The sequence below is a fragment of the Saccopteryx bilineata genome, chromosome 1 (genome assembly GCF_036850765.1).
Source record: "Saccopteryx bilineata isolate mSacBil1 chromosome 1, mSacBil1_pri_phased_curated, whole genome shotgun sequence".
NCBI classification, from domain to species: domain Eukaryota; kingdom Metazoa; phylum Chordata; class Mammalia; order Chiroptera; family Emballonuridae; genus Saccopteryx; species Saccopteryx bilineata.
In genome coordinates, this window is record NC_089490.1 from 6,038,146 (window position 1) to 6,051,274 (window position 13,129).

The following is a 13,129-nucleotide window of genomic DNA, read 5'->3' on the forward strand; positions in this document are numbered from 1 at the left end:
AAGTTCCTTAGCCAAGCATACAGGGCCTTGCTCAGAACCAAGCCTGCCTGTCAAGTCTCGTCGGCATTTCCCTGACATCTCCGCTTTGTATATACCCCAAGTGCACGTCCTTCAGCCCACACACCTATGACTTTAAACGACTCTTTTTACCTAAAGAAAAAACAATATTTGCCTTCAGATTCCCTTTTCACCCCTCTTGCTCCCTGAGAAACCCGCACATGTATTTTTTCTATCCTAGCATCCAATCGTCCTGTGTTAGAGTTCATAACCATTTCTCTGCTTACTCTTTCTTGCCCGTTATCCCAGAGAGAAAGCCTTGGCTGAATGAATGCAGCTAAATTCAGTTTCACTGAGGAGACTGACATCGACGTCAATATTACAACGTCTCCTATTTTTGTTGGTGCTAAGTGTGCCAATCTGGCCTAGTGCAAATTGGAACCAGAGGACACTGCTGGTGAGAATGTAAAGTGGTTCAGCTGCTGTGGTTTCTCAAAAAGTTAAAAACAATTATCACGTGACCCTGCAATTCAACTGCTCGGTTTATACCCAAAAGAACTGCAAACAGGAACTCAAACAGTGCAGGTACATGAGTGTATGTATAATATATAGCAGCACTGCTCACAGTGGCATTGATGTTGGTGGTAAGCTCACTGGTTTAGTTCCATGGTTTCTTCAGCTCTGAAATACAGATAACATACCCACCGTTCCCCCTCACTGCACAGCATCTGTGAGGACCCAATGTAAACACACGAAGTACAGGAAAGTAACTTGAACGTGCATGAAGTGCCCGCTGGAACACTTAACAGGCACAGGACGGGTCCTGGAACCCAGGTCTCTTTTCTTGCCTAGAAGCCAGAACCCGGGTTTTGTTTTTTTGTGGGTTTTTTTTGTATTTTTCTGAAGCTGGAAATGGGGAGAGACAGACAGACTCCCGCATGCACCCGACCAGGATCCACCCAGCACACCCACCAAAGGGCGATGCTCTGCCCCTCCGGGGCGTCCCTCTGTGGCGACCAGAGCCACTCTAGCGCCTGGGGCAGAGGCCACAGAGCCATCCCCAGCGCCTGGGCCATCTTTGCTCCAATGGAGCCTCTGCTGCGGGAGGGGAAGAGAGAGACAGAGAGGAAGGAGGGGGGGAGGGGTGGAGAAGCAGATGGGCGCCTCTCCTGTGTGCCCTGGCTGGGAATCGAACCCGGGACTCCTGCACGCCAGGCCGACGCTCTACCACTGAGCCAACCGGCCAGGGCCCAGAACCCGGGTTTTTAAAATGTTTATTTTACTGATGTGAGAGAGAGCGAGAGACAGGAACATCAGTCTGTTCCTGTCTGTGCCCTGACGCGGGATGGACCCGCAACCTCTGTGCTTCCGGAGGGTGCTCTGATCCACGGAACTATCCGGCCAGGGCAAGAGAACCGAGATCTTCAGATGTTTCCAACTGCTCCGAGGTCCCCTTTTTGTCACTCCCACACGAAATAGTGAGGAATCGGAATGGACCAGGGCAGGGTCGGCACCTTGACCCTCTTACCCGCCCGGGCAGGGGCTGCGGCGGCACCCCGTCCGCAGCGCCACGCGACTCCGCCCACCCCTGCTTGATTGACGTGGGAGCGCGCACCGCCCTGGAAAGCCCTCCCCGCCCCCGCCCGCTCAGCCAGAGCAGCGACTTTCTTTCCGCCCAGACTCTGTCGCCTCCTTGCGGCGCCTGCGCACGGTTTACCTGCCGACGGAACTGATCCGGCGGCGCATGCGCCCTGACGCACCTAGTGCCGGGAGAAGGGCCCGCAGGCTGCGTCACACGCGGAAGCGGGGAGCCGGAAGTTGGGTTGGACAGGTTCTCCCCGGGGGTGGGGGAAGCGGAGGCCCAGGAGGAGGAGGGGGTGGGAAGAAGGTGGAGGCTCTTGGCCGCTCCTCGGAGAACCGGTCCTCCTAGACCGACCCCCCAGAGACCCCGAACCAGGAAAGGGTGTTTCAGCCTCCCTTCCTGCCCTTCTCCCATTCCTCAGCTTGAGCCATGGCCGAGGCAGGGGCCGGGCTGAGTGAAACCGTCACCGAGACAACGGTTACCGTGACAACCGAGCCCGTGAGAGAGGCGGGGTGGGGGGGCGGCGCTGTGTACAGGGGGGTCTGGGAGGTGCCGGGAGGGAGGCGGGGAGGGGACACGTCCTCGGAGAACGGCAGGAGGGGCCGGGCTTGGGGAGATGGGAGGAAGGGGGTTGGATACCGGGGACACTGGGGAGTGGCCGAGGTGGTGCCGCGGGCTGGGCCGCGACGGGCTAGGATGTCGGCGATGGTGCCTGGGGGTCCTGGTGGGTCATCATGAAGAGCTGAGAAGCTGGGGATTCGGGAGCAAGGGAAGTGCGGGGGGAAATGAAGCACTGGGTAAGAAAGCATGGAGGCCGGCTGTCGGGGACTGTGACCGCATGAATACTTAATGAATGTTTGTCGAAGGGAGGAATGTCAAAGGAAGCAGAGAGAATGGGAGAACAAAAATGTAGATTAAAAAAAAGCAGATGAAGAGACTATTTTGAAAAATCAGGCCCCCCCCAGGCGCTAAAAATAGCTCAGTTTGCGAGCAAGGGAACAGTGGCCCCAGGTGGGCATAGCATAGCCCTCTAGGGGGCTTGCCAGATGGATCCCGGTTGGGGCACATGTGGGAATCTGTCTGTCTGCCTCCGTGCCTCTCACTTAACAACAAAAAGAAAAGAAAAATCAGAGATGTAAATAGAGAGAAAGGTAGCATTTTTGCAAGGACAGGTTAAGTTGTTTTCAAAGGGAGAAGGTTGTATTGGGCATAACTACACCTGAATTAAGGGAGTTTAGAATAATAGTTACCAGGGGCTCCAGGATGCGAGGGAACAGGTGGCTAAGAGGCAGGGAGAGCTGGGTTGGAGGAGAGAGGTGAGAACGGAGTTCTTTCTTTAATGGGAGTCTGGAAAAAGAGATCCTAGATTAGGCATTGGGACTGAACATAATTTTCACATATTCATACCACCAAGGATGATTTTGGGGAGGAGGTCAGAGAAACAGCAAGAGTTATAGAGTTGCAGGGACCTTCCCTAAGTTAAGAATTGTGGCTTTTTTTGGCCCTGGCCGGTTGGCTCAGTGGTAGAGCGTCGGCCTGGCATGCGTGGGACCCGGGTTCGATTCCCGGCCAGGGCACATGGGAGGGGCACCCATTTGCTTCTCCACCACCCCCTCCTTCCTCTCTGTCTCTCTCTTCCCCTCCCGCAGCCCATTGGAGCAAAGATGGCCCGGGCACTGGGGATGGCTTCTTGGCCTCTGCCCCAGGCGCTAGAGTGGCTCTGGTTGTGGCAGAGCCACGCCCTGGAGGGGCAGAGCGTCGCCCCCTGGTGGGCAGAGCCTCGCCCCTGGTGGGCGTGCTGGGTGGATCCCGGTCAGGCGTATGCAGGAGTCTGTCTGGCTGTCTCTCCCCGTTTCCAGCTTCAGAGAAATGCAAAAAAAAAAAGAATTGTGGCTTTTTTTTCTATAGTTCTTGTGGTTATCAGGAACAGGAAAGACATGATTCCTCAGGGAAGTCAGAAACCTGTTCTAGTCCATCTTCTCCCAGCACTGAGCTCCTGGGGTGCTGTTGTCTGTGGTGCAGACTGAACTGGGATAGGGCTCCGGGGGGAGGGAGAGCGGTCCGGTCCGGTCCGGTCCCTCGGAGGGAGCTACATAGGTCCCCGTCTCTGTTCCCCTTCCAGGAGAACCGGAGCCTAACCATCAAGCTTCGGAAACGGAAGCCAGAGAAGAAGGTGGAATGGACGAGTGACACTGTGGACAATGAACACATGGGGCGCCGCTCATCAAAGTGTGAGTGATTGTTGGCCCACGGGAGCTCTGGAGTTCTGGCTCCTGTCTGTGTACTGTCCCTTCTCCCATCGCGTGTCCCCTGGTGTCACCCGGGAGCCCGCCCCCCCCCCCCGGGTGCCCTCAGTTCTGTCCCTGGATGGTTCTTGGGCATCAGGGAGAGGAGATTAAGGTCAGAGGGGAGAGAGGCCCAGAGGGCCTGTGCCCAGCCCTGGAGGCAGGAGGTGTCAAGGGGGGACAAGTGGAGCCCTGGACTCGGGGCTCCAAGAGGGTAAAGGCGTTGAGTGTCTGAGCCCCCCGGGGTGGGGGGCGTGGGGGGCAGGGGGGGAGCTGGATCCCGGAAAGCAGTAGGAGACCATGGTGGAAGTAGGGACCCTTCCTGAGATCCAGTGGGGATGGAACGGACTCAACAGCCTCCTCCTCCTCCTCCTCTTTAATGGGCTCCATCCTTCCAAACTCAGGCTGCTGTATTTATGAGAAACCTCGGGCCTTCGGCGAGAGCTCTACGGAGAGTGACGAGGAGGAAGAGGAGGGCTGTGGGCACACACACTGTGTACGGGGCCACCGCAAAGGACGGAGTCGCGCCACCCCTGGACCGAGCCCCTCCAGCCCGCCCCAGCCTCCTGACCCGTCTCAGCCCCCTCCGGGGCCAATGCAGTACTAAACTCCCACCCCCGCCCCATTCCTGTGTCTGTCTGGACTAAACCCACTGTGTGCTCACTCTTCAGCCCCTCCCCCACTCTGCCCGAGAGAGGGAAGGAGGAGAGGGGGGTGGACCGAGGTCCTGGAGTTCTGATTCGCTGCTATTTTAGAACCCAGGTCCTGGGTTCCCTCCGCTCTCACCCCTCCCGCCCCTCAATCCTCACCCTCCTCTCTCCGGGGACCCAGGTCCTGGGTTCCCTCCGCTCTCACCCCTCCCGCCCCTCAGATCCTCCCTCCAGGGACCCAGGTCCTGGGTTCCCTCCGCTCTCACCCCTCCCGCCCCTCAGATCCTCACCCACCTCTCTCCGGGGACCCAGGCACTTTGGTTCCAGTCTCGCCCCCTTGTTCTCACTGCCAAACTGCCTGTCCTGGGGCCCAGCTGTCCTGGCCCCCTGCACTCTGTACCTGAGCCCCCCCACGGCGACGGGGCTCCAGCAGACCCAGCTTCCACTGCCACGGTCCCAGGCAGACTCCAGGCGACCTCGTCCCGGCTGTGCTGTGCTCGTGACTCCTGGCTTAGCGCTCCTCTGCTAATGTATTTATATAGTCCGAACTCGCGGTCCTCGTGTGTGGTCTGTGGGGTGTGACGGGAGGCTCCCCGCCCCTCCGCCCCTCCACTGCACTCCTGCCCGCTTCTCTCACGCCCTCCAGAGGAGTCGGGAGAGCGAAAGGTCTTCTGTCATTCTCACCTTTAATGGAAAACGAAAAAGGAAACAGTCATGTCCTCCCTCCTCACCCTTCTCACGTGACCCAGGATTTATTACAGAGCTGGCTTCCAGAGTGGTTCCCACTCAGAACCAACTCTCTCCTCAGCCTTTAGCCTTCCAGGCTCAGAGCCAGAGCCGGCGCAGTCCTGGGGAGAGGGAGGAAAGGGAGCCCAGAGGTGGGGTATGTCCCTCCACGACCCTCTCGCCACTTCCTCCCTGGCCTTTGATGTCTGCCAGTCCAGATGTCCAGCTCCTGTGGCCCTCCCCACACCTCCCTGGGCATGAATATCATTCTCCAGGCCTCTTCCACACACACCTGCAAAGATGAGTCCAATTCCTACCACCACGGAGGTCTCATTTATTGCCACAGATGCACAAAAAATAAATAACCCAACATCACAAAACGTGTTAAATATGGGCCCATTTATACATATGGGAAAGACGTGAGTCTCTATACAAGGATGGCCTCGGGGTGCCCGGGCCATTCCCGGGTAGCACCCCTGGTTTCTTACTGAGCATGTGCTGGGGGTGGGGCGGGGCGCAGTTTAAAGAAGGTCCTTAATGGGAGAAGGTGTGTACATGAAAAGCAGTCCCGGTGAGGAGCACTCCCTCCAAAACTGACAAGCGTCCTAGAGGGCCCTCTGACCAGAGTCAAGCCTCATCTTCCAGGAGGTCTTATTTCTCTTGAGGAACCCGAGCGTGGACAGGGAAGTCCAAGCCTGAACGCCGTGGGGAAGGCGGGGGACCTTGGAGACGCTGGAGTGGAAGTAAATATTTGAGGAGCGGAGATTCTGTGTCGCAAACGTGGGTTGTTGACCAGTTCTGATGGGCTAGGGCCTGTCCCCCACCTCAGGCCTGGAGCCGGGCAGGAATGAAGGTGGTGGTGGGGAGACCGGCTGAGAAGTCGGGGTGGGGTGGGGAGGCCGAGCTGTCGAGGAGGGGGTGGGAACGGATTCGGCTTTGGGAGGGGGTGTGGAAGACGGAGGCCTGGCGGGCTTGCTGTTGGGGAGGAAAAGACAGTGTTGGTGGCGGAGGGTGCTTATCGATGTCGTTGCGGGCACGTGCCACGATCCCGGCACGAGCAGGAAGCCTGGAGCCCGAGGATGAAGCAGCCTCCGTGCCGGCCGGGCTAGAGCGAGGTTGCCCGCGAGGTTCTAGCCGTCCGCCGGCACGATGCGCAGCGGGGCGCGAAGGTCTCGGGTGCAGAGCAGCGGGAAGACACGCTGCCCCAGCGAGCCGGGCGCCTGGAAGGCGAACAGCAGGTCGAGCGAGCGGCCGTCGTAGAAGGCCACGCGGCCGCGCTCCCAGTCCAAGTCCACGCGAATCCGCCGTGGTGGGGGCCCGCCGCCAGCCAGCGGGGTGGGTTCCGGAGCCGTGAGTGCCCACAGGCGGCCGCCTCGGCCCTCTATGGCCCACACGGCACCCGCCGGGCAGAGCCCTACGCGGCCCTTGCGTCGCACCGACTCTCCGGCCGCGCCCACGGCATAGAGACTCTCCATGTCCTCATCCTCCCCGGAAGGGTTTTCGTAGGAGGCAGCGTCCCCGGTCTCCACTTCCCAGCAGTGGCGGCCCGCCCCGAAGCCCTGCGCGCCCAGCACCGCTGGCAGCTGATCGAAGCGCCCTGGGCTGTCAGGAGGCTCGGGAGTCCCTGGTGGGGCCAGCCGGACGCTGCGTCGGTCCGCGGAGATGAGCAGGCAGCGGTGTGCGGTGCCGGGGTCCAGGGTCAGGTCGGCTGTGGGGGGCGCAAATGGGGAGAGGACGAGTGAGAGGGGCTGCGGACGCAGAGGTGGGCGGGACAGATAACACAGCAGAGGGCGCCGCGGAGGCCCAGCAACAGCCAGGAGGTGGCGGTGGGGCCCAAGAGGGTGAAGTCATAGAGAGGTAGGTCCAAGCAAGACCCAGCCTGTGCACTGACATGCCACTTCCTAGAGTCGGGGGAGGACAGGGCTGGCCCAGGTCACAGCGCAGAGATCCACGGAGAGATGGCCCGGCTCACGGGGTGGGGGAGAGTGAGGCTGATCTCGGGAGGGCGGAGCGAGGACTGACACCTCGATCTGCAGTATCTGGGGCGGGGCTCAGGAGCCGGGCCGGCAGGGTGAGGAAGGCGGACCTCAAGAGAACGACTGATACCAGATACGGAACCCCAAGAGTCAGAGGGGAAGGGCAGAGGGAGGAATGTGGGTATCGTGAGAACCCAGCCCAGTCACCCACAGAAACAGGTGGGAGCAGATAGGAAGAGTTGGCAGAGTTGGACAGTTTGGTGATGCCACAGGGACCGGAAAGAAACGGTCATTGGTCTTGAGTGTGGGGTGCCTTGTGAAGATTTCTGGATTCGGGGCACCAGAAGCAATCTCAGTTGGGCGCGATGGTGGGTGACAAAGAGGTTGGAGCACCTTCTCTTGGCCGTTTAAAGAAGGGTGAAGGACCAGCGTGGAGGTGGTTGAGGAAGGAACTCCCCAGATACTGAGATGGCCGGAGTCCCAGGGCAGGGGACCGGAAGCCCTGGATCTTTCTGGGGAGGAGTGAGGAGACATGTGGGAGCAGATTCCTGAGAGGCAGCTGACCTCCAGGGTCTGCTGAGTGAGTGTTTTACAGGTAAGAGTGAGGAATTGAGGATGGACGTCTTCCCCAAAAGATAACGTTGAAGCCCCCTTCATTGCCCAGGTCATCAAGTTAAAACGAGCTCATGAGGGTGGGCCCCAGTCCACTCTGATTAGTGTCCTCATAAAAGCGGGAAGTCTGGACCTGGAGACAAATGTATGGAGCGAATGGGATGTGAAGACATGGAGAAGACCATCCGCAGGCCAGGGAGCGTCAGAGGCTGTCCCAGGACCAGCAGGGGGTTACAGGACAGGGTCTCACAGCGCTCAGAAGGAACCCAAGCTGCCAACACCTGGACTTCTACTTCCAGAACTGGGAGACAACACATTTTTTTTTTTTTTTTTTTGTATTTTTCTGAAGCTGGAAACGGGGAGAGACAGTCAGACAGACTCCCGCATGCGCCCGACCGGGATCCACCCGGCACGCCCACCAGGGGGCGATGCTCTGCCCCTCCGAGGCATCGCTCTGCCGCGACCAGAGCCACTCTAGCGCCTGGGGCAGAGGCCAAGGAGCCATCCCCAGCGCCCGGGCCATCTTTGCTCCAATGGAGCCTTGGCTGTGGGAGGGAAAGAGAGAGACAGAGAGGAAGGAGAGGGGGGGGGTGGAGAAGCAAATGGGCGCTTCTCCTGTGTGCCCTGGCCGGGAATCGAACCCGGGTCCCCCACACGCCAGGCCGACGCTCTACCACTGAGCCAACCGGCCAGGGCTGACAATACATTTCTGTTTGAGCAACTCAGCGTGTGATGCCTTGTCACAGCGGTCCTGGGAAGCTGATCCAGACGGCAGAAGGGACTTGATTATTTCTGAGACAAGGGAACAGCTTAAGCAAGCAGACGCCCACTCCCTCTCCCCCTGCTGCCCCTTACCCGTCAGTCTGTGAAGCATGTTTTTGACCACGGGGTAATCTTCAGGGAGATCGTCCTCTGAGCTAGTGGACTTGGGTGTTGGGGCATCAAATCTGGACAAAGGAGCGAGAAAGGTCAGGACCCCAGCAGACGCCCTCTGCCCTCTGATGCTCCCTCCCCCTCTTCACTCCTGCCTGGAGCAGGAAGGGGTGAGGCACACCCGGAACACCTGTCTGTGAGAGCACCAAGGGGCAGACCCCTGAGAGGGCAATGGGTGTGGCAGCTGGCAGGAAAGGAAGGGACAGTACAAGTGGAACTCACCGTCTCCACGTCTTCCTCATGTCCTGGGTGGGGAGAAGAAAAGATGGGTGTCAACTGTGCGCCTCATACTGGTGGGGAGCCCTCCCCTCCTTCCTGCTGGGGCGAGCTGGGTCTGCGCTGGTGTGGGCGCCCCCCCCATCGCTCAGTCTCCTCTGGACCCCTGTGCTCTCTCTCCTCCGCCTCCTCCTCCTTCAGAGCCCTTCCTCCCTCTCACTCCATCACCACGTTCCGTTCTCCTAACACCATCGTTCTCCTAACACCACCTGCAGGGCACTGTCCTCCCCTCCCCCATTACCCGAGGGTGCTGGTCCTCCCCTTTCCCACTCCCCCAGGGTGCTGGTCCTCCCCTCCCCCACTCCCCGAGGGTGCTGGTCCTCCCCTCCCCCACGATGCTGGTCCTCCCCTCCCCCACTCCCCGAGGGTGCTGGTCCTCCCCTTTCCCACTCCCCCAGGGTGCTGGTCCTCCCCTCCCCCACTCCCCCAGGGTGCTGGTCCTCCCCTCCCCCACTCCCCGAGGGTGCTGGCCCTCCCCTCCCCCAGGGTGCTGGTCCTCCCCTTCCCCACTCCCCGAGGGTGCTCAGCGCCCAGCCGCAATCCTGCCCTTTTCTTGCCCCGGAGTCTTGACCTCTCCCTGCTGCCCCACAACCCTACCCTTACCCACCTTCCCTGAGGGTGTGGCCCTTCCATCACACAGACCAAACATATACTCAGAGCCCTTGGGCTGAGGGTGAGTGTATAAAAACCTTATAATAAAGCTGCTTCACTTCCGGCCATAGAAAACCCACTGGCATCTCCTGATTGAGCCCTTTGCTTTGGGGGTCTCTCTACTCTGCCCAACGAGGCAGCTGGACTTGGATGTATCCCAGGAGGCTCGAGAGAACCGTGGGGGCCAGGAGAGGGCGCTGCACGCCCCGTCCATCTACGGGGATTTCTCCCAACCCCTTCCCCCTCCGGGGAGACGGGCTGGAGCGACCGGCACGGGGTGGAAGGGAGAGAAGATGCAGTTTTCCTAATTATGCCATTACGCCGGGACTGATTAGGTCGATGCAGACTTCAAAGACGGCAGGGGAGCAAGGTGCTCGGGAATGGCCAGTCGGGAATCCCGGACGCCGGGGGGTCGCGCAAGGGAACGGGGTTGATGGGAGGACAGGGAGTCAGGGCCCAGGCGGGGCGCGGGTGGGTGATAAGGCGCGGGAAGCAGAGGAGCCTCTGGACCTCGCTTCCACCCGAGACCGCCCCTGCCTGGGGCCCTGGGAGGAGCCGAGGGCAACAATAACAAACAACACTGAGGTCGGGCTCGGGCCCAGGCCCACAGCGCTCGCAGGGGGCGTTGGGGTCCGCTCCCCTCTCCCGTCCCGCGTCCTGGACTCCGTGGCCGTCCTTTCCGCCCCTCCACTGCGGCCTTCTCTGCCCTTCCTCCGTGTCTCCCTTCCCCCAGGCCGGCTCTGCCCTCCGCACCTTCCTCCCCGGTTCCCGCGCAGCGCCCCGCACCGGCCCTCCCACGGGACTCGGGTGCGCGCCCAGCCCTCCCCTCGAGGCCAAGTGTCGGGTCCTTCCCGTCGTCCTTCCGGCCCCCTCTCCCTTCTTCGCTCGGAGGACCCGCGGTAGCCCCTGCCGCCTCGTCCGTTTTTGCTTTTCTCTCCTCTCCTCCATCCTCTGCCTGGCACCGACGCCGGCGGGCCGGGGGAGCGCGCGCGCGCGCGCGGGCCTCACCTCCCCGAGCGGGTCCAGGCTGCCCATGGTGGGGATGCGGCCGCCTCGGCGTCTCCCGGCGCGGGCCCCGGGCTCGGCCAGCTTCTCCCGCAGCCCGCGGCTGATGCGCACCTCCACGGCCAGCCGCACGTTGGACCTCAGGCTGCGGCGGGGGCACGGCAGGCCGCAGCACGGGCAGGCGGTGGGGGGTCCCTCGGTGCCCGCAGCCGGCGCGGCGCCCCAGCGGCGGGCCAGGCACGCGCGGCAGAAGCTGTGCTCGCACGCCAGGAGCACCGGGTCCTCGAAGGGGCCCCCGCACAGCGGGCACGTCGCCAGCCGCTCCAGACGCTCCACCAGCCCGGGGCCCAGCGCGGGCGCCTCCATGGGAAGCCGGGGTCGGCGCGCCGTCCCTTCTTCCGCGACCGCTGCGACCGCCCCGGAGCGCGCAGACGGCGCGCCGCCCCTGCTGCTGGCTGACTCGCTGCCCGCCCCTCCGTCTCCCGCATGAACTTTCTGACGCTTCCCCGCCGCTGTCCTGGGGCTGCCTCTCCCTTCATCCAGCCCTCGCCTCCAGTCCTCCCCCCCACCGCCCTGCGTCAGGCTTTATAGGGAGGGAGGGGGCCCCTGCGGGAGGTAAACACCAGGCCTTGCGTAACGCCGCATCTGGTTCTCCCGCGTCCGTCCCGAGGAAGGTTTGGGGGAGGAGAGCGCGAGAGCAAATGCCACCCGGGCGCTGGAGCCGGGAAGGTGGTCAGTAAGGGGCGCTCCGGGGGACCAGGCAGCCCCTCTCGCCCCCTGAAGAGCCTGCATCTCCCCTCCCCTCCCGGGGCCGGTGGTGTGCGGGTGGGCAGGGTGCTCAGGCTCGCTTTTGGCAAGTTGCGCCCACATCGCCAGGGTGTGAGTCACCCCAGGTGGCTGGCACACCTACATCTGGGGCTGGGCCGGAAGCCCGGATCCTGGCGCGTGTGGTGTGTGGCTGTCACTCCAGGTGCCTCTCTCTTTTCACCTTCCCGCCTTACCTATTAAGGGCTTAAGGACACTCTGAAGCTTTCAGGGAAGGGGTGGGAGGCCGGCGCCCGCACTCGGCCTCAAGAGTCAGGTTAGGGCTGTCTCAGCGCTGCTTGGGCTGGCTCTCTCGCCCAGGGCCTCTCTCTTTACTTCCTTCTCCTGTCTCTCTCGAATTCTTTCTGTTTTTCCCTGTGTATGCTTTTATTTCCATCTCTCTCTCTCTCTCTCTCTCTCTCTCTCTCTCTCTCTCTCTCTCTCTTTCCTTCTTTGCGATGTACCCACGGTTATTTACTTCAACTCTCTTGGTAAACGGAGGCCCAGAGAGCTGTCATAAGCCAGGGCCCACGGCAAGGCAGTGACCACAAGTGGGGTCACACCCAGATCTTCTAATATGTATCCTGTGACTCCACCCATCTCTTTTTTAAAAAAATAGAACTTATTGGGTGACTGGTTAAAATTATACAGGTTTCAGGTGAACAATTCTACAACGTACCTGCCTCCTTCTGATTTCAGACCCTGGAAGTCCTGTCTGCTTTCTGATGATTTTCCTGATCTCCTTTGTGCCCTGCCTTCTCACCTCCACCTCTCTGTGTCTTCCCCCTTTCCCTCTGCCCCCCTCTCCTCCCTTCCTCTCTGGGGTTTGTGAACAAGTAAACATTCAGATGTCTGCGCCTATGACCAGACACCATGTTGTCCAGACATGCACGTGCCCCCATCAACGTCTAAATGCCCCCAAGTGCGCAGACCTTCCGACAGGAACATTCACGTAATACAAACACCACAGAGATGCCCAAACAGTCTCATGCGCACTGCACATCACCGGGACAAACACTGCGTGCTATTTAGGGACAGATAGACATACCCAAAGAAAACAAGCGGAGACACTGTCATTAGTTTTATTGTCGATAAGAACAACAGCAGTGTGTCTTTACGGAGCCGCAGCACTATGCTAGGGGCCCCCTCCGGCATTCCTCTACCCACTGCGTACTGATCGGGGAGACATTCAGCTATGACGAACTAGCACCAATAAACACACACACACTCATCTTGAAGCCAATCTCCCAGCTCGGTGCTCATGAAACACGCAGCCACCCTGGTAAAAGACTACAGATAGGACCAAATCTAGTTTATAAAAGACGGGGGCTTCTGTATTCTGTTAGGTAGAACAATGGACCCCCCCCCCAAAGATGTCCACATCCTAATTGCTGGAACAAGTGACTATGTGGCCTTACATGGCAAGGGGGGAGGAAGTTGGCAGATGGAATTACAATGGCTAATCTGCTGAGTTTTAAAGTTTCAGATGACCCAGGTGGGTCGGCTGGAATCACAGGGTCCTGCCAGGTGAAGGACGGAGACGAGAGGACCACCAGGGGGAGGGCAGCGTGAGAGGTCCTCGGCGGACCTTGCTGGCCTTGGAGACTGAGGAAGGGGGTGTGAGCCAGGAAG

The 13,129-nt window shown here is 60.4% G+C and overlaps 2 protein-coding genes across 5 annotated transcripts; one reads left to right on the forward strand and one right to left on the reverse strand.

Annotated features, from left to right (window-relative positions):
- The first annotated feature begins 1,791 nt into the window (after nt 1-1,791).
- On the forward strand, nt 1,792-5,620 carry PPP1R11 (protein phosphatase 1 regulatory inhibitor subunit 11). Of its 3 annotated transcripts, XR_010728079.1 has the most exons (4): nt 1,792-2,077; nt 3,702-3,810; nt 4,269-4,695; nt 4,757-5,620. XR_010728079.1 is itself a non-coding variant. In XM_066250801.1 (3 exons), exons 1-3 carry the CDS (start codon nt 2,009-2,011, stop codon nt 4,469-4,471), a joined length of 381 nt encoding a protein of 126 aa, XP_066106898.1. In that variant the 5' UTR covers nt 1,792-2,008; the 3' UTR covers nt 4,472-5,620. The 3 variants fall into 3 exon arrangements, 2 of the variants coding, with proteins under 2 accessions (XP_066106898.1, XP_066107035.1); XM_066250801.1 differs by having other exon boundaries at nt 4,269-5,620; XM_066250938.1 differs by lacking the exon at nt 1,792-2,077 and adding an exon at nt 2,225-2,376 and having other exon boundaries at nt 4,269-5,620.
- On the reverse strand, nt 5,551-11,510 carry RNF39 (ring finger protein 39). 2 transcript variants are annotated; one of them, XM_066240049.1, is made up of 4 exons: nt 10,710-11,510; nt 8,984-9,007; nt 8,684-8,775; nt 5,551-6,948 (listed from the first exon to the last, which is right to left on the reverse strand). In XM_066240049.1, exons 1-4 carry the CDS (start codon nt 11,057-11,059, stop codon nt 6,371-6,373), a joined length of 1,044 nt encoding a protein of 347 aa, XP_066096146.1. In that variant the 5' UTR covers nt 11,060-11,510; the 3' UTR covers nt 5,551-6,370. The 2 variants fall into 2 exon arrangements, with proteins under 2 accessions (XP_066096146.1, XP_066095363.1); XM_066239266.1 differs by having other exon boundaries at nt 8,984-9,006; nt 10,697-11,510.
- Between the last annotated feature and the right edge of the window lie 1,619 nt (nt 11,511-13,129).

Excerpts from the sequence above, each read along its gene's own strand:
- PPP1R11 (XM_066250801.1), top strand. The coding sequence starts at position 2,009 with ATGGCCGAGGCAGGGGCCGGGCTGAGTGAAACCGTCACCGAGACAACG. Across the intron at positions 2,078-3,701 it reads TTACCGTGACAACCGAGCCC|GAGAACCGGAGCCTAACCAT; the intron begins GTGAGAGAGGCG and ends TTCCCCTTCCAG. Across the intron at positions 3,811-4,268 it reads GGGGCGCCGCTCATCAAAGT|GCTGCTGTATTTATGAGAAA; the intron begins GTGAGTGATTGT and ends TTCCAAACTCAG.
- RNF39 (XM_066239266.1), bottom strand. The coding sequence starts at position 11,059 with ATGGAGGCGCCCGCGCTGGGCCCCGGGCTGGTGGAGCGTCTGGAGCGG. Across the intron at positions 8,776-8,983 it reads ATGAGGAAGACGTGGAGACG|ATTTGATGCCCCAACACCCA; the intron begins GTGAGTTCCACT and ends TCCTTTGTCCAG. Across the intron at positions 6,949-8,683 it reads CATGCTTCACAGACTGACGG|CCGACCTGACCCTGGACCCC; the intron begins GTAAGGGGCAGC and ends CGCCCCCCACAG.